At 34.5% G+C, this 20,394-nt stretch overlaps 1 protein-coding gene and 2 long non-coding RNA genes across 4 annotated transcripts in view; 2 read left to right on the forward strand and 1 right to left on the reverse strand.

Annotated features, from left to right (window-relative positions):
* Nucleotides 1–4,120, forward strand: part of LOC143923023 (uncharacterized) — a 44,636-nt gene extending 40,516 nt beyond the window's left edge. The window contains exons 3-4 of the mRNA XM_077446489.1: nt 938–997; nt 2,391–4,120. Coding sequence (XP_077302615.1) covers nt 938–997; nt 2,391–2,552 — 222 coding nt within the window. The 3' untranslated portion in view covers nt 2,553–4,120. The remainder of the gene's footprint in view (nt 1–937; nt 998–2,390) is intronic.
* The window catches only part of LOC143910004 (uncharacterized), an 805,996-nt gene that overhangs the window by 231,457 nt on the left and 554,145 nt on the right, over nt 1–20,394 (reverse strand). Inside the window, exon 1 of one of the 2 annotated variants that reach the window (XR_013260426.1) lies at nt 15,570–15,625. The exons of the other annotated variant lie outside the window; for it this stretch is intronic. This is a non-coding gene — a long non-coding RNA (uncharacterized LOC143910004). Of the gene's footprint in view, nt 1–15,569; nt 15,626–20,394 lie in introns of those variants that run through there. 2 annotated transcript variants of the gene reach the window in all.
* Nucleotides 1–20,394, forward strand: part of LOC143910007 (uncharacterized) — a 260,391-nt gene that overhangs the window by 121,535 nt on the left and 118,462 nt on the right. The gene's annotated exons all lie outside the window — the stretch shown is intronic.

The raw sequence follows: 20,394 nt of genomic DNA on the forward strand, positions 1-20,394 counted from the left end.
TAATATAATTTAAATAGTTATATATTCCGTCTATCCCATGTAGTTGGTAAAATATATAATATATATTACAACTAAAAATACAGTTCAACAATAAGTTGGTAGCGGTTAAGATGGAAAGGTTAAGTTTTCGTGAAAACACCTCTCAACTGGTAAATTTAATTTAAGTCACATTTTTGTTTTGAACAAATTTTTAGAGTTATCATTAATATGGTATGTACTTATTACCATAATTCGTAATACGAACCAAATATGAACGCATTATTGAATTTTAAAGCATTCGAACTGTCAAATACATTATATTACAACTGGTGCACATTATTGAAAGTGTATTTGCTCTTGTAGAGCTATAATTTACTAGATGATTTGTATTCCATTATGAATAACCTAAAACGCCAGTCGGAATATGTATGTATATTACAACTGAAAATTCATATGTATGCATATGTATGTATACAGAGCTGATGGGTAGTTCTAGTTCTGATTTACAGGTACTATTATACTTACTCATCGCATTGGAATATGTTTGCTTTGTGCCGTGTGAACAAAGGAAAATGCAAACACTTGTTGGATCACATCTGATCTGAGTCACACGTGCATATCATACATATGTATAATCATCAACTTTTATAGTGTGGATTGCATTTATAACGTACATATGTATGTATGTACATCCCATTACGTAGTTGGAAATTAAAAAATATAAATAATTAAATAAGAGTTTCATCGCCCTAAAACCTTGACATGTAAAAATTAGCGCAACAAAACGAGCGAAATGGCACCAAAAGATAGACCCTTAGTTGAAACGTGTTACGCTTAGTTAGAAATCTATTATTGTCTCTGCACTCTCATCACTTAAGTATTTTCATCTAAACTTCACATTTATGTCATTATTTATAATGGAATTTTGTAATTGATGTATTTTTTTTTGTTTTTGCAGGATGGTTGCGAATTCGGGCGAGGGAAGGGTGGCAGAGCGATGCTCCCTTCCACCAGAGAGGTAAGTTTCCATTAATTTATATATGTTACAGTGAAAGTATATTTCAAGTGAAAATATATTTTCACTAGTGAAAATATATTTTCACCAATTCAAGCAGTGAAAATGTATCAAACAATGAATTTACCACGTTTAACTCTATAAATTTAACCCTAACAACCCAATCTAAAAATGAATAGGGCCAACCCTTGCTTAACCTAACCTATCCTAACCTTTAAATAATACCAACCTTAACAATCTAATCTTAAATGAATAAAACCCGCCCTGAAAATGTAACTGGTTATGATTTCACTGAAACTTCAGTGAAAATAATTTTTAACTTGAAATATAATTTCACTGTGACATATACATACATATATTATTGTTACGTATACTAAACAGAGCCGCCGAGTAATTGCGTTCGGATTAGGCCGGGTAGCGTCCTGAGAGACCGTGTGACCGGGGTAAGTGGTTTTAAGGATTAGCGACAAGCTAAGTGCATGAAAGCTAAACAATGTTTGCACTTCTCATACCGTGGGAATACATATCCGAATACGTGACTATACAGTAGGTAAACAGATTAGACGTCCTGAGAGATCTATCCCTTATAAGGCGATACTTAGGCGATATCAGGTCATTCTGGACTGAGCAGTGACAGTGCGCGTATCTCCTTAATCATCAATAAATGCTGTGATACGACTGTTGGCCTTTTACTTGGATCCTCCACCCACCCCTACGCAACATTATTATATTCCAAAACTTTGGATTTGCCTGGTTGTACACTGTACGTACTATGTACTATTATAATTTAATTTTTAAATTTCTAAAAATCCTAATTCCTACATTTTCCGTATTAAATTCAAGGACGCAAGCAACGAAGTAAAACTTCTTCACGGACGGTATAGCGTTTTTTTATACAATGGCACGCGTCAGTAAAATTTTCATCGCTGAAACATTACACGAAACTAAGGGGGCAGACACACAGAGATGCACGCGGCACGTGCTTTTTTTTAGATTTTTATTACGCATTATCTATTCTATGTCACCCAGTACGAAAATCCTTGTACTGACATAGATTTGACAGTGAACGATAACGGTGATTCCCATATTTGAATACATAGAGCAGAAACTTGTCGTAAAAAAAACCCATGCGGATTTTTCACAATGGGAGGACGAGAACGCGCCCGTGCCGTTCGATTCAGTGTGTTTGCGCCTTAATGTGGTACGATATCTTTGAATTGTATCATACTCAAATAGTGGTGACATAGTAGATAGGAAGGTTTCTAGCCAATTTTTAATCGGGAACCGTTTCAACAGTGAAATCAAATAAAATTGGCAAACTCTGATAGGAAACGATCAACCAATATATACACTGCAGGTCATGAAAAAGTTGCTAATCACCCTTGTCACATTTCAGGCTAGCGGGCCCCCGGAACAACAGGAGCCCGTGGACCTGAGCGTCCGCCCCAAGGCTAGGAGACGCCTCTTACACCACAACCATGGTGAGTATTGCGCAATAACCCAATCTCTCTCGTACACTCTCTTTGGGTGTCGTCCTCTGTGGCCGTTCGCTCGTTGACCAACATCGCCTTGACCAAATGCAAATCGGTGTTAACCAAACGCATTTTTACATCACTTTCAAAATGCACGCGTATTCACCTCATCCTTTATCGACCCATATTGCACAATCTGCAATCGTTGCTCTGCATAAGGAGCGCTATGAATAACACGACAATGAAACGGCTTTGCATTGTGCCGTGAGGAATTAATTTCCTTTTTCAGAATATTACTATATTATTCAATCACCGTATCGATCTCGAATCCCCTTTACGCTGCACCGTGAGATTTATGGGTTTTGATATGTAAACACATTGCCTTTGATGTGTAATCGATTTCGCATTGAATAATGGCGATGCGAATCCGATCGGTTGTTGGGTTTAATTTCTGGATTTAGTCGATCAAAGAAGAATAAATTTACAGTTCCTCTTTAAGTAAAATTAAATTTAAGTTCTTATGACACGTTTATCATCCGCTTTGACTAGGGATTGCAATTTACCGTCAAATTTTATAAACTGGCAAACGGTAAATTATATTTCTTACTGCCGGTATACCGGAATTTACCGGTAAATGAAAAAAAATCGTGGACTGGATAGCGGTAATTGGATTATTAGTCACACCTCGATCGCCCAAAATACAATTTTTGCCATGAAAATTGCGAATACGGAATATTTGGCACTCGAGTTCTCGGCTGATGATGGACTTTTCGGCTGCCAGATGTTCCGTTATAGAGATTTTAGTGACTTTTGGGGAGGGCTTTGTGACCAATAATCACCGAACCTATGTAGAAAACTGTATGTGGTTACTTTTCCTAAAAACGTTAACTTATGTATTATAGATTGAATCGTAAATTATGAAAAATAAATCTTAGGTTAATAATGTCATATACATAAATACATTCAAGTAAATTCGTAATAATAAATGACTTTTTATTTATTTTATCTTAAATTTATAGTCCTAACAGATAACCCCAATGCGCCTTCCCGACCAGAAACATTGTATATTTGATATAAATATTATTAGTATTATACAAAGTACATAAATCAATTTATATCCACATAGAAATATATGTTCAAATTTGTAAATTTGCAGCATTTTAAACGATTCAGTGAAATTCGAGATTGCTGAAAAGTCGAGGTTTTGCCAGAAAAGGTTACCAATTTGTTGGAACCAATAACTAGATTGAACCGATAAATGGAACCGATTTTAACCAATCATATTTATTTATTTAAAGTGTGGACCATTTGAAAATTTCGATCATAATTAAACAACCGTCTGATCTCATTTATAACGATTGGTTGGTCTGATTTGATTGATTTGTCTGGTCTTTTTTTGCCAGTGAATTTAGCAATTTGAAATTTCCACATTTAATATTGAAAATAAACAAACTCCAGACAACCTTATCCACAATACGCCATTTTTAATGTTATACTATGCAATAATATGCCTGCATGTGTACTTAATTTGCCATAAAATAGTTTACCCTAAATTTTAAAATTCAACTGAGATTTACCGGCACTTACCGATAACGAATTACCGGTATACCGGTATACAGGTATTGCAATCCCTACCTTTGACGTATTCTTTACCAAAAAAAAAAGATACACTGAAATGATTTGTTCCAAATACTTTCAAGATCCGTAGATGTCACAATAATAAGCTTAATTTTTTTTTCAAGTTGATTTAAATAAAGATTTGTATTAAAAATAGCTTTGCAAAGGTTTTATTTTATATTGCAGAAAAACATTCAAATTAAATTAGAACCAGATCATAAATGTCTGACAGCATAAAATATTAAACATTGTTTACACGGAGGAATCTCGAGTGTGCGTAAAAAAATTACAAGTAATAATTTTTTATGGCTGTCATAAATTTTGTAATTGTGTCTATGCGTGCACCATCATAATATAATTCATACATGTATTCATATATCGTAATTGAATAAAATACCTACATAAACGAGTGTGCTGAGATTTTTTTTTTATTCATTGATAACGGCTCGTTAAGAAAACGTACTAAAAGTTAACGATCCCGCGAATGGAACATAATTTGTACGAACTCTGATGTGAGATTTTAACCGATTGGGTCGTTGGCGAGAATCCTCGAGAATATTTAATTCGAAAACTGATCGTATGTACGAAAATATGTATTGTTTATTAAATTCAGTACTCCATGAAATTCAAACAGTCAAAATTCAATCGAAATGAGCATGCAGCCGCGTGGTTTGCAACCATTTGTAGCAAACCCCATTTTATTTTATTGTTTTCATTTCATTTATTTATTCACTTCGGGTATCTTCATTGTTTAAAACTCCCATTTTTCTATTCCTATATTAATACTTGCGGCCGTATATGTATAAATAAATAAATTAGTCCACGCTGCTGGTATGTACATGTTGGGCCATAGGGCCGGGCCGCACCGTGCGACTTGCGAGCGACTTGGTTGAGGGTGACCAGACCAATACATGCAGGTAGATGGGACATGCCACACCCGTCAACTTGTTTGTCGCACACATTACCACACATTTTTTCGTGTCGTGCAACTAGTCGCCCGACAAAGTTTCACGGTGCGGCCCGGCCCACAGAGTCGACTTGGAAAAACCTGTCGAAAACATAAAAATGAAATAAATAAATAATAAGAATGATACATGTCAAGCACAGCACACGTTCTTCCAAACCAAAGGCAATGACAAAGTGAAGGTCCAGCCGAGCGAACAAGAGTGTGTCCCACCCACTCGAGAGTGCCTTATTGTGAGGACTTGACAAGTTTCAAAATCACCAAAAATGGTCAAGACTTGCGACCCATCCCAAAACCGAGTGATACATACATAGTACTAGTAGGTAGACGAATCCAAGTTCGCCGACATTGAATGTCCGAATTGTGGTCTTCTCGAGTCCTCGTCGACGGTGCATCTCAACGTGACCTACATTTGAATAATTATCCATGGCTTCTAATTCATTACATCGATGAGGTAACGCCATTTTTTTTGCCCACCTACCTACCGTTCGCTTCGATCTCGACTGGGTAATTAGAGAGAACACTCGAGAAGAGCTCGCATCGATGAAGGACCATGGTACTATTAATCTTCAGCTATGGCTCTCAAACTTTTGCCGCCTGACACCTCATTGACACTCACAAATAGATGGTTTTTAGTGGTGTGCGGTGACTTTTCAACCAGAGGATGCTGTTCAAAACACGATCAGTTTATTTTTTTAAAATTTTATTTTATTCTTCCAAACATTGTCATATTTATATTTATTAAAATGTCTTTGATATGTTTTCGTTTTTGAATGAATATTCAATTTTGTTGTGGGTTTTGGGCTCTTAACAATAATTAACTCTTTTTCATTATATAGTAGAGTAGCAAATGTCCTTTTTAGTAGATTTTTAATTAAACAATAGCAATTATTATTAACAACGGCGATAAATCCACTTGAATTGTTACTTTGGTTATTTATATTTAGGGCCATAATAAATAATAATTTAGCACGTTATAAATTACAATAAAATAATAAAAGTAAATAGCTTAAGACGTAACGTACGAAATATCAATCAACGAATCAAGCGAAAGTCCATACATACGCAAAAGGAGATTTTGCTTCCAGAGCAAGTGTCGCGCGAGCGAGACGACTGTAGAGTTGTCTCACTTATGCGCATACGCAAGAGTGACAGCTCACTTGTGCGCATGCGCAAAAGATTTGTAGAGAACTTCAGCATCCATGTTAATATAAGCTTGATTGGAAACAAGCACCGGTAGCGCAGACGGCTACGACCTTTCAACGGGGATGCTCGTTTATGTCAATTTTGGATCAGACAAAATATCGTATATATCATAATCACGTAATCAAAAATAAATGAAAGAGAAATAAAACTAAGAAATTCAGAAAATAAACCGTATGAAAATATTTTTAACGTAATTTTTAAGGGATGCGCAGCATCCACAGCATCCATGTACGGCACGCCTTCATTCTTTTTATTCAGACTAATACCGATCAACATTTAAATTGCCATAAGATTCATTGAAAAAATTAATAAGGTCTCGGATTTTTCAGTCATAAGCAAGCCCTCTACTTCTACATACATATATACATATATAGCTTATGAACTTCCAGAATAGATAGTTGTTTAGATCTTAGAAGTGTTAACTTTTGTAGTGAGAAACTGTATTCATATAAACGGATGTGACGTCATACAACGAAACACTCTCGCCTACTGAAGCAGTGAGCGATATCTGTCGGTAGTTTTGGATAAAATGGATTTTTAGGTTAAAAATGATATTTTTGGGATCCGTTCCCGGTTTTCTTACATTTCTGCCCACTTCCCCGCCGATCTATAATACCGCTCGTCGTTAGATTCGTTATTCTACATCTGTAAATGAGTTTACACTTACATTTAGTTGGAAAACCATTTCATTCTCCGACAGAAAGATCTTTCAGACTATAATCGTTGGAGAGAAAGTGGATTCATATTGAGAGTTTCATGGATTAACTTCATTGCCTTTTGAAATTACTTGAATAACTTCCATTGTGCTGAGCTCATACACACTCCGTTTTTTTTTTTTTGGATTATACAAATTAATTTGGATCACATGTGTAAGAAAACAATTTACCGTCAATAGACTCTTAATTCGGTGAATATTGAAATAAAATGTTACACCCATTTAATTACCATGATAAAAAGTGGTCATAGTGATCACTAGGGCTGAGTGCTCCGTCAGTATGCAAAATGGAGACGGCTCCATCAGTATACAAAACAAGCGAAATAAAAGCTCTTAAAAAGCCTTGTTGACTAAAGTGAACTATTTTTTGTACCAAAATCATCGTCCCAACGCCGATCTGTGGTGATCACCAGACTTAGGCGGCCGGGATGCTTTAACACACACAAAAATGGTTCACTATTGTCAATTACTATTGTCCTACAAAGTAAGTAAGCAAAAAATAGGTTAATAATGGTGATCACTAAAGGACGGCGGTCGGTTTTTATTTGGACAAAAAATTGGGTTCACCATTGTCAATTTCTATTTTTTTGCTCTATAGCTTTGTAGGAAAATAGAAATTGACAATAGTCAACACATTGTTTTGTCCAAATAGAAACAAACCGCCGATCTCTAGAGATGATCAGTCTAAAGCCCGGACCCAGAGGGTGCCGCGTATTGTTCAAATGTTGTAAATGCATTGTTAAAGGTTTGCCGAACCTTTTTTACAAAGGATTTACAACAATGAAACAATGAGCGGCACCTTGGCTGTCCTACCTCTAATGATCACACTAAGATTTAGGGACCATTTCTACATAATTCCCAGCGACGTCAGGTCGTGTCACGTTGAACATATGTATGTATTGTTAAAAGATTTATTTAGTTTGTTATAATTGTAGATTTAGGGTGTGGCATTTTAGGTTAATTTTATGATATAGTACTAGTGTTTTTACCCGGCTTCGCTCAGTATTTGCAATATAAACAGCTTAAACATGGCGAATCTAATAATAAATATTCATTGGTTTTTTTATTAAATTTATTTAGATCGAAAAAAAAAACACATCGAATCGTCGTTATAGAAACTTTGTTTTGTTTTTGATGTTCCCAACTAAACATACATACATAAGTCTCTTTCGAAATTCTATATTAGATTAACCAAAAAGAAAAATTTCTTGAACTCTTTGAACCAAATAACCAAAACGCGCCTTTGTGTCCGGTTACAGTCGCTATCACTTGCCGCGGTCTTTTTGAAACAAGTCTCATGAATTATCATCATCATTATGGAAGTATGATTAGACATGTAATTCAGACAATTTTTCTCAATAAACGAAAAACGGTTCTATGATAGAACCGTTGACGAAAATCCACGCATTGAAAAAAGCGGACGTATAAAACAACATATTTTCGGTTTTAAATTTTTTTCGTGGCCGGTTTCGAATACACCAGAATACCGGTTTTGCATTGTGCTGATAGTGACCCGCAGTCCCACGGTTTGAGCATCGGTGCAGTGTCGTGCAATAAAATGGAGAGGCGCGGCGCCATTAAAAGGTAGACATCGCCACGCGGATACGAGCGTCCGATAAGCGTGATTAGCGCCAATGATGTTGCACAAAACACACACACATACACAGATGAACATGAACATGGACATGGACATTTATACGTTTGTATTGCGCACAGATTTATATATGAGAGTGCGTGTGTTTGACCCTGTGTGACTAGTGAACGGTCCGCGCTCCGTTTAGGTGCGTTATCGCTACTAACATCTGACCACAAGTGGACATGGACTGTATAGATATGTATGTAATATGGCCATGGACCTTCACAGTGTCCAGTGTTTGTTGATCACATAAGATTTGTATGTATACATGTGTTTGAAATTTAAAGTGTGTGTTAGGAGTTTATACCGGGTTGACACGAAGCGAGTAGCTTGGGTCCAGTAAATTAGTCATCAATAAATTGACCATGATACCGGAAGGTCGCAACTTTTATATATTTTATTTTTATTTTATTTTATTTTATTTTATTAATTGAAAAATCAACAGACAGGATGTACATAGATATGTATAAAAAAACAAATAGTAAATAAATAATATATGTAACATCCGAGTCCAATAATAGATTTTTACAAAAATGAAAAAGATAAATATAAGGAAAACAAATTAAAAAGTAAAGAATAAAGGCATGACAAAATATGTAGAACATTGCATAATTAAACTATAGTATTAAAATATTTGAAAAAGGTTATAAAATAGAATATAAGAAGAAATTGAAATTTACAAATATAAAACAAATGAAAAAGGTAAATACAAAATAAACAAATGAAAAGGAAAAGAATGAAAGCTATAATATGATTAAATAGCACATTACATTACTAAACTAAAGTATAAAAATATTGGAAAAATAGAATAGGAGAAGAAATGAATCAATCGGTCAAGATTCTCTTGATGTTAGACCTGAATTGATGCAGGGAAATACCAAATAGATCAACCTCATTCAGCTCTCCGTTAAACATACGATAAACGCGCTGCAGATAAAAATATTTTTGGGAATTAGTATTGAAAGGATCAAGTGAAAAGAGTGCAACTGGGATTCTGAAATTAACCTTATTCAGTAAATCAGAACAATCAAGGAAACCATCATGAAACCAATATATGAATTCAGTTCATCGTTGCTCGCAAATTTTGAATGATTATGAAATTCAGACTGATCGTCTCTTGCTAGCTAATTATCCCTTTTAAACGAAAACACAAAATAGTGTGGCCAGAACACTATCCCAATAAACATGTTTCAATAGAAAAAACTCAATATTAAATACTATTAACAGTAGGAAAAATCCCAAGTGAAAATACGTACTTTTGATTAGAACTGGACGACTACTTAGAGAGATTTGAAAGCTGAAAAGTACTACAAATGAAAGATAAAATACCCGAATATAGATTCCAATATTCATTTTGAAATGGAAATAGACAGATTTTGAGACATCGACCGAACAACACCAAAATATAGAAAAATCGCGTGATGTAAGAAACACAATCACATTTTTTTATTACCAGATTCGTGTTTACTGGGCATAGATCTATAAGAAAAGTCATATCTCGTCTCTGAACCATTTTTCGTGTCGAACAGTGTTATTACATACAAAATCATTAAAATTGAACCCACTGAAATCGTAATCCATTTCCATTTTTTTTTACCCCCCAAAAGGCAACGGAAAATCAATGGGATCTTACATAGCTAGCTGTAGATGTAACAGGCGTCCTCCAAAATAAAATTAATTATCAACGTTATTACTATTTAATCCAATATTATTAACCCTTTGAATGCTGATCAACGCCGATCGGCGTTTTGTAAGTAAGTCCATGCGCCTGAAATACGCCGAAAGGCGTTGTTTTTTGAGTATATAAAAAATAAACAAGTTTACTACCCGCTAAGCCTTTCCAGGTACATAGCATTGAAAAAAAATACATTGAACATGGGTCGTGTAATCCGTGTCAATGTTTATAAAGATTGGTTTACATCGGAATTTCTAAATTTATAACCATAGCAGAAGTTCTCGATGGAAATCCCTAACTGCTGAGTATTTTAGATTGTGGCTTGGCATTTAGACTGTGAGTGTTACATTTTAACAACAATGAAGAAGATGGAACTGGTTTTGGAAAAATACATTAATTAATAGACTTCTTTTGTTTATTTTATATTGTGGCAAGATATATTAGAGAATCTAAACACACCTTTATAAAACTCGAAATTATCGGCAGTAGTTATCTAGGGTTTCCAAATAATTATAGTTGGAAATGTTGGCGAAATTTTCAGCGTGGCGAGCTTTCAACCGAAAATACGTCAACATTCAAAGGTTAAAACCCATTTCCCTTGACAACTTTCGCGGTACTTTTTATAGCGTATTTGTAAATCGAGTTTTCGACCATAAATTTATTTATTTTTAAAAAATCAACACCACGGTAAGTTGAGAGGCAGTCCCAATGCGTTACTGTGGTTAATATACAAAGTAAATATATATAGAAATAACATTTATGTATATTGATAGATTTATTTAAGTGACCAAATATGTCAATTGACACCTCAAGTACATATTTTGTTTAAAAAGTGAATCTTTTTTTTTTAAATAGTGAACTGAAGAATTTTGTTTACTTGCATGATAGTATTTTATATATTGGAATTTTACGCATGACTTATATAGCGGTCATTTGCGACAAAGAGCTCATTTGTTCCATCTGAACAAACGGTAAAGGCTGAATGGTTCTCGATATGTTTTTTTGTAGATAATTTTGCACATGTAAAACACATTACCACGCGAGATCTATGCTATGGCAATCCAGGACAAAACTCACCCCTGGAGTGTTTTCGGTGATATTTTATCTTTGTATTGATATATGTATCAATAACGGTGATTCCCATATTTGATGAAATGTGGGAGAAATAATAAGATCGTACGAATAAACAATGACATGAGGATACGCCCATCACAGCTGTAGTAATATGCATGTTTTGCGCATGCGATCTGTGATTTTCGCCGATTCTCCACCGACTTTGACAGTTGCAAATGACCGATTGTGCAATATTGAATCTTTGAGATAGAATGTCGATAGTATAACTTAATTTTATTCTGAAATATTTTTTCCAGTAGTATTTTAAATAAAGACGCAGGTTTTTGTGCATACATACTTATGTAATGACCAAATTTTTTTATGTGTACATAAAAAAATCAAAAAGGTTTTGATCCAAACAAGTTCAGGATTTCCTCGATGTCGTAAAAAAGCATACGCTGATTAGAAAGAGCTGACCGGTTGAGACTGGGTTTAGGGTCAGCTTTTCTCGACGCACCTCTGTTCCGCTCGCGATAAGGTCGCGTTCGTTATTATTTATAAATAAATATGTATAGTCTATTAAGTCGTCAATTTAAATTACCGCAAAACCTGATTTGACTTATGAATGATATCTAAATCTAAAATCAACGGTAGCGGTAGCTCTCGCTTACGATCATATTAATAGTAGCGTTCAAGGATAATGACGTTTTTATTCAAATTTAAATAAACAATAGTTAAAAATTCGGCGTGGCCATCAAACGACTTTTTTGCGCATACCTAATTTATATCAATCGATATTATTTATCAGTTGAATCGCCCGTCAAAAGTGGCAGAACGAATTATGCCTGATTCTACATATCCATATGATATGCATATTCTACATTTTAAATATATATTATTATATTTTCTATTTATGAATATTTTTCTAAAAAAAAGAGGCGAGTTTATAAACTGGAAACTTTTATGTGCGCGATTCAGTGCATGGCCATTTCAGAGGAAATAACGAAAAGTGTGTATTGTTAAGTGTTAAGATATCCGGTTGAAAGAGTCTGAGGTAAATAGTAATACATTTTTAAACTCAAAAAAGTATGGAATGCTGTATGGTCGACATAACGAGGAGATTTTTACATAGATATATACCAGGAAGGCTTGACAGGAAGACCCCAATGCGCCTTCCTGGACAATTAATTACAAACAATGCATCATTTTATTATTACATAAATCACTGTATTTCCAGAAGCTGAAGAAATAACAATTAATTACAGAATTAATCCATTGAGACATCTATGGATTTTAGATTTGTACATATATTTTACAAATTGTACATACAATAAATACAGAAGATTTGTGACAACAGGAAATATGTTTTTTTGCCAATTTTGAGGAATCGTTTCAACAATGATCAGATAAAATTGGCAAACTCTGATAAGAAACGATCGATTTGGAGTCACAAATTCCCCCAAATCTAACCAGCAGTATAGTGGATCGAACCCACTGATCACTTGGTGCTAAACATACACGCTACCATTAAGCCATACTGCTGGCCATATAAGACACACAATACGTGAGTGATAACTGATAAGTATGAATAGTTGAAATGATAAGTTAAAACCGCTCGGTACATAAGCGCCCCGACAAAACTGCGAGAGACATAACCGCGCGGCGACAAAAGCGCCCCAGCAAAAAGCTCCCGATTTGTATAATATAACTGAAGCATAATCAATTAGTGAACGTTAACTTAAGAAACACATCGAGACGCATGCACCTGTATCCTACAAGCTGTGCTACAGAAAAAAAATTACACCGCACGCCACTGATACATATGTATGTAAATACACACACGTACATTTACCAAAATTTGTTTTTGTTTATTTTACATTAAAATTGTATTGTAGAAATATAATACATATGTATGTATATACATACACGTAATCCTATGGTATGAATAGTTCTATATATTTTAAAATGTGTAATACAAAAATATTATCAGTTTTAATTTCACCAAAAATAAATCACGTAAAATGTATGGAATCAATGCACATGCATATGTACATATGTATGTACATTAAGGTCGACCTATTTCTTCGAAGAAAGATTTTATTTTGATCATTCCCACGCAACTCAAATTCGAAATTGATATTTTAATTTAATAAATTTTTTTAAATTAAAATATCAATTTCGAATAGACGGAAGAATGGTTGAAAAGTGGACAAAAGAAGTGTTGGAATGTTACCCGAGAGAATGTAAACCGGTGAACGGAAGGCTACAAGGAAGATGGGTGGATGAAATTAGACAAATATTTGGGGTGAGATGGATAAAAGTTGCGGAAAAAAGAGACGTGTGGAATGAAGACGCGTGCGCATGCGCTGACATATTATTATTTTGACGTATCTTTAATAGCACGAATGAAATCTACACGCCCGGGAGGGTTTTGGATTCTTTCCGATTTTTAAATGTTCACAAAGAAATACTCACTTCCGAGCGTTTATAAATACGCCAACTGAATGTCGATAAAGTTCTGTAAAGTTTCACCGCTGATAACGCAAACATATATAACAAGAATTAGTATGACAAGACACGTGTGTGACGCGGCGATCCGGTTTAACGAGCCACGTGAGATTTATTTATTTACGATTTTTTTGTCAACAACTTCAAAGACATCGAACGGATCGCGCCGACGCGATTCAGCGAATGTTTAAAACATGATCTGTGCGAAGATCGATGGTTTCGTTTGAGAACCACCGCTCGAGTACCGCACGAATGATAAATAAAAAAATGGAGGATCTCCGGGAAGTGCGCGGAAGTGAGAAAAAGTGGTGAAGCGAGGATATCCAGTTGTGCGGACGTTAATGGGTAGAGTCTCACGCGTCGTATGAGAATTTATCGTCTTTGTTTCTTCAGACCGAAGGCTCTCAAACGGTAGCTGCCGTATTCCGTTTTAATTGCGAGTTTATATTTATAAGACACTAGCGGTTTTACCCGGCTTCGCTCGGTATTAAACATGACTAATCTAATAGTTAACATTTTATTAAATTTGTTTTTATTAAATTGACTGTCACGAACAAACATATAAAAATATATGTATACCAGAATCCGGCGCCTGCGCCCCCGCGGCTGTTCCCCCTCGGTGCCTTTGCCCCTGGGGAATCCTTTGAATCGAAAAAAATCTTATTATTAGTTCGATGACGTCACGGATTTATGTACGACCCAACGAACGAAGGTTACATACATACAAATTCTCTTTACAAATAATATATTAGATTAAGTCCAGAACCCTACAATATATTTTGATTTTATTTTATTTATTTATTCAAATAGCAAAACTGCTAATACATAAAATACAAAATAACAACAAAAAATTATAAATCATCTTCCACAAAGGTATCCATTAACACCCTTCAAGAAAGCAGCAATGTTATTAGAACTTCTAATGCCTTCAGGAAGGGCATTATACATTTGAACACCTCTGTGAAAAACACCTCCTGCAGTTTTAGCTTTCTTAACTCTACCTATAATTAATTTATTCCTATTTCTCGTTTTATAATTATTTATATCTCTATTCCTAACTATGTGATTATTAAAATATTTGGGTAATAGATTATTATCTAGCTTATATATAAACTTTAAAGTGCTTATTTTAAGACTATTTCTAATGTCCAACCATTTCAATTCATCTAACATACTTACATATAACATTCTTACGTTTCCTCACATTCAAAATTGCACGCATTGCTCTATTCTGCACTTTCTGCAGTTTATCAATACACAAACCACTAAATAGATTGAGGACTGTAGCGCAGTATACAGTATGAGGCCGTACAATACAATTATATATCAATATTTTACTTTTTATACTTAATAAATTTCTTAACCTACAAATTTCTTAAACTCCCATTTTTTTAATAATATAATCTGCGTGCACCTTAAAACTTAATTTACAATCCAAACAAATGCCCAAATACTTAATATTATCTACTACTTCTACCACTCTCCCATCCATAATCACATCACTCACAACTTTTTTATTATTCATCCACATCATCTTAGTCTTACTTAAGTTCACTTTCAGTTTATTCTCACATAACTAATCACTTAAATACCGTAATTCCCTAGATAAAATATCACTCATAACTTGCACATCATCACCTACAATATATATTTACATATTAGCAACAGTGGCATTACAGAATACTCTAACGCGTCACTGTGACCAGACATACATACGAGCATAATACACATACAAGAAAATTAGCGAGACATCTATGTATGTTATAGATAATTCATTTTTGAAATCACATATTCAAATAGTGGTGACTTTGTTGATAGGATGGTTTTTGCCGTTTTGGTGGAGGAACCGCTTCAACAATCAAATTAGATAAATTGGCATACTCTGATGGGAAACTATCGAGTTGGTGTCACAAATATCCATTAAAGATTATACTCGGAATAAATTCTTTACAACCGCGGTCAGCTCACGGGATTGAACCTGGTGACCTCTCGGTGCTTAGTATCAACGCAACCGCCGAGCCATGCTGCTAGCTATGTAAACCGCGTTCCCCCTTAATATGTGAATATTATACATAATATGGCTAGGGGTTCCAAAAAAACCGCCCGATAGAAAAGCTGGTTGATCGGCTTTCACCGGTTTGAGAAAATTAAGATTTTTTTGAAGTTTTAAATTTTTATATAAAAAAAAAAATTGTATTTTATTATACAAAAAAATAATTGCTTATAAATTAAATTGAGTTATAAAAATTATGAACTTTCATAAGATCATTATTACATATGTCTGTATTAGTATTACAAATATCACAGCTGTAAAGTGGCAGATCCTGAATACGCACAAATAATTAAATGATTTAAATACGCTACTGTCAAGAAAACTAACGCGCAAAAACTACATATTATGGAAAATCCAATTTTCCGAAATTCTTTTTCTGAAAACAATTTTCTGAAAACAACGCTTGCCCCATACGAACACCCATTGCAAGCGCGTTTTGTTTGGGGGGTTTCTAGCGAAACAGCGACTTTTTATTCATGTTAATCCATCAAAACTTATGAAAATTGATCCGAATAAACTTCAATAGGTGAGTATTGAGTGTATTTTTTAATACATAGTAAAAAAATCAAAACTCTTCTCGAGAAAGAGAAAAAAACCTGCTTTTTTGAAAATTTTGTCGAGATAAATCGATTGGTTGTGACGCAGGACATTGTTTAAAATTAATGAAATTTTTATTTTACGTTCCTTTGATATGATGGAAGTTTTCCACTAGTTCCATTGATGAAAATCCAAAATTCGCGCTATTCGCTCCTGTCTATTATATGTACGTATGTACATATGACCATACATACATATGTATGTATGTACATACAGCCCCCGACCATAATGTTACGCGATAGTGCAGTGTTTGCAGATATGCCTAGACATTCTTGAATTTTTGAAAAACTTTCTGTATATATTATCATTTTGCGTTATCAGATAACTGAGCTTTTGTATACTATTAATAAATTTTGATTTAGTCGCGTCCTACTAAGTCCTTCACACGTGAACAAAGCTGTGACTTGTGCCATGCAACACATTTTGTACTACGCGTTTATAACTTCTGTAATATAGATGCGTACGGGTGGGGTTCAGGATCCAAATGAAAAGTCAAAGTCGCTTCACAGCAACTCGCTTTATTCAACGATTCAAGAGGTCCACCCAGAACCACCGCTCACTCAATAATAATCTGATCTACCGTATGTACCTCCTTATAAAGGACAAGTTGCACATCACAGCTTCCCCGATCCATTAATGTGTCTATTGTCTGGCGAGTCTACTGTTTACGCACACACTCGCTCAGGTCTGTGAGAACTCCAGCGTATCCTTTTTTCGGGCACTTGCCGAGTCCCGTTAGCATAATCTGGGGTCTCTGTTGTTCACTCACGAATGCACTTAGACAGTGGATACTCTCTCTCATGTTCCCACGTTGCAATATATAGGTAACTAGTGGTTTTACCCGGCTTCGCTCGGTATTTGTAATATAAACTGCATAAAGATGACTAATCTATGTAATACTAAACATTTTATTAAATTTATTTTAATAGTTTTATTTTATATGAATTTATTCGAATATTAATTTTTTTTTATCAAATTGACTGTCACGAACAAACGTACACATATACCAAGTCTTTTTCGAAATTATATGTATACCAGAATCCGGCGGCCCCCCTGGTACCCTCTGGGGCCTTCGCCCTCGGCGCTTTCGCCCACTGGGCAGTCGCCTCTGGGGCCTTTGCCCCCCGGGGACTTCGCCCCCTAGGCCTTCGCCCCCTGGACTTTCGCCCCCGGAGCCTTCGAATCCTTTGAATCGAAAAAAAATCGAATCTGCGCCTATGAATCGAAAAATAAATAAATCGAATGTATTGTTTCCAACCAACCAACCAATGTTACATATATGTACATATACATATATGTATATACAAAGTCGATTTCGAAATTATATATTAGATTGAAGTCATTTTGTAAAAACCATTCCTATATACATACATAGGATGTAATTTACATTAAAATTGCGTGATTGCGACAAAGCAGAACTATTATCAAAATCCTTCCAAAAACATCACACACTCACACAACATTACAATCACATACCAACGCATAATAAAGTCAACCGGTCCATTAAAATCATCACAAAAACTCCCACTAACAGTACTAAAAATATAAAATTGGTGCATCCGTGTGAAATCCAAAATATAATACGTAATTTAAAAAATAAAAAGGCACCTGGGCGAGATTCAATAGATAACATCATAATCAAACAACTTCCATTTAAAGCTTTAGTCTCACTATCTAAAATATTCAACGCATGTTTACTCACCGGGTATTTCCCAGAATACTGGAAAACAGCCAACGTAATTCCCATACTTAAGCCCGATAAAAGCTCAAAAAACCCGGCCAATTATCGACCCATTAGCTTACTTTGCACGCTTTCAAAAATTCTGGAAAAAATAATCTACACACGTTTACTTAAAGTCGTAAATAAGAAATTAATAAATGAACAATTTGGATTTCGCACTGGACATTCCACGACCCAACAACTAACAAGACTAACTGAACACGTGACGAAGAACTTTAATATGAAGAGAAGTACCGGAATGGTATGTCTCGACATAGAAAAGGCCTTCGACACGGTTTGGCACGATGGACTCATTCATAAGCTCCTTATTAACAAAATACCAAACTACCTAATTCTCATCATCAAATCGTACTTAACTCGTAGAAAGCTAGTGGTTAGCGTAAATAATGAATTATCGTCTCCAAAAATAATCGCAGCTGGCGTTCCGCAGGGGAGCTTGCTTGGCCCACTCTTGTTCTCCATATATATAAATGACATACCTATTCCAAAAAACTGTCACATAGCCCTATATGCAGATGATACAGCTTGCTTCACAAGTAGCAAAAAACCAGACACTATTCTTAAAAATCTTGAATTTGCAATTAAAACAATGACTGAACACTTCACTAAGTGGAAAATTCAAATTAATCAAACCAAAACAGACGCCATATTCTTTAGTGTTAGAAAACATAAGCCAAGTTCAGATCTGAAAATCCCCTCTGGAGAAAGTCTGAAATGGCAGTCAGTAATAAAATATTTAGGAGTAACGTTTGATAAAAGAATGAGATGGGCACCTCACATTGAGGCAGCGAAATGCAAGGCGATGCGGGGTATATCCTCAATATATCCAATATTTAATCGCCATAGTTCTTTATCAACGCTAAATAAAATAAAATTATATCGCGCGCTCATATTACCATTATTAACCTATGCTTCACCTGTATGGAATAACGCCTCGAATACTAACCTTTCCAAGCTCCAAGTAATACAAAATAAATCCCTTAAAATAATTTATAATACACCCATATATACTAACCTGAAAAAACTGCATGCTATGTATAATATTCCGTTTGTTACAGACATTACTAACAAACTAACCAGTAGATTCTATGAAAGAATCACTAATAACCATACTAACACACTTGTGAAGAGTCTCGGTGATTACAACAAAATGTCTATACCCTTCAGGTATAAACACAGATTACCTAAACACAATCTGCTTTAGGTCATCGACTTTAGATAGTCTTTAATTAATATTATGTATTAGATGTATTATGAACATTTATAAGGATTGTAAATAGGTTTTTGAGCTCTTTTTCCTATTATGCTTTAGATTAACATTAGAATAATATAATACTGTAATTACTAACCAAATTAAATTAAAATTGTAAAATAGAAAATGATCAGTAGATCAGTAGCTATTAAAATAGATATAAGATGTATTGTGAACATAATTTCGTAATAATAAAAAGCATTTAAAAATCAAAAAAAAAAACATTAAAATTAAATGAAAACTTAAACAAAATTTTAAGCAGAGGTAAACTACCACTTAAGGTTCATGGCGTTGAATCAAAATATCAGGAAATTTGAAATCTCATATCAATGCATCGAATATATATTTTCAGCCAAACGTGTGTTACAACTTTTGACAAATGATGTTTTTAGAAAGAAATAAACGTCCATTTACCTAGATTGGCAAATGAGAGCACTGCAGCTTATTGCTATCCATAAACTTTGGAGTCTTGCCAACTTGTCAGATGGCTGCCAAACCCTTACAGATGCTATAATCTGAATTTTTATTTATCTTGATTTATAGCCATATGTTATGCAAGTATATACGTTGACAGCTTTGTATGTAATAGCGGAAAAAATGTCAATTAACTGACATCGCGAAAAAAAATTGCAAAATATCCATAAATTACTTTGTACATTTATGGCAATTAATAAATAAAGTCTTTGACGACAAGCGGTTAACGTCTTTGTGGCCTTAACTGCACACAATGTATGGCGATTTAACTCATTAGATTAAAAAAAAGTAACTTAACCGGTGTTGGCAATTAACCCAACATTAAATTGAACTAAAAAGTACATAAATGTAAAACCTGTAAAAAATGGTAGATGTTTATAATGTGCGTTCATTTCGCAATGCGAAAGATGGTCAAAATTGTTGTATTTTTTAAACGT

The sequence above is a fragment of the Arctopsyche grandis genome, chromosome 3 (genome assembly GCF_051622035.1).
Source record: "Arctopsyche grandis isolate Sample6627 chromosome 3, ASM5162203v2, whole genome shotgun sequence".
NCBI lineage: Eukaryota > Metazoa > Arthropoda > Insecta > Trichoptera > Hydropsychidae > Arctopsyche > Arctopsyche grandis.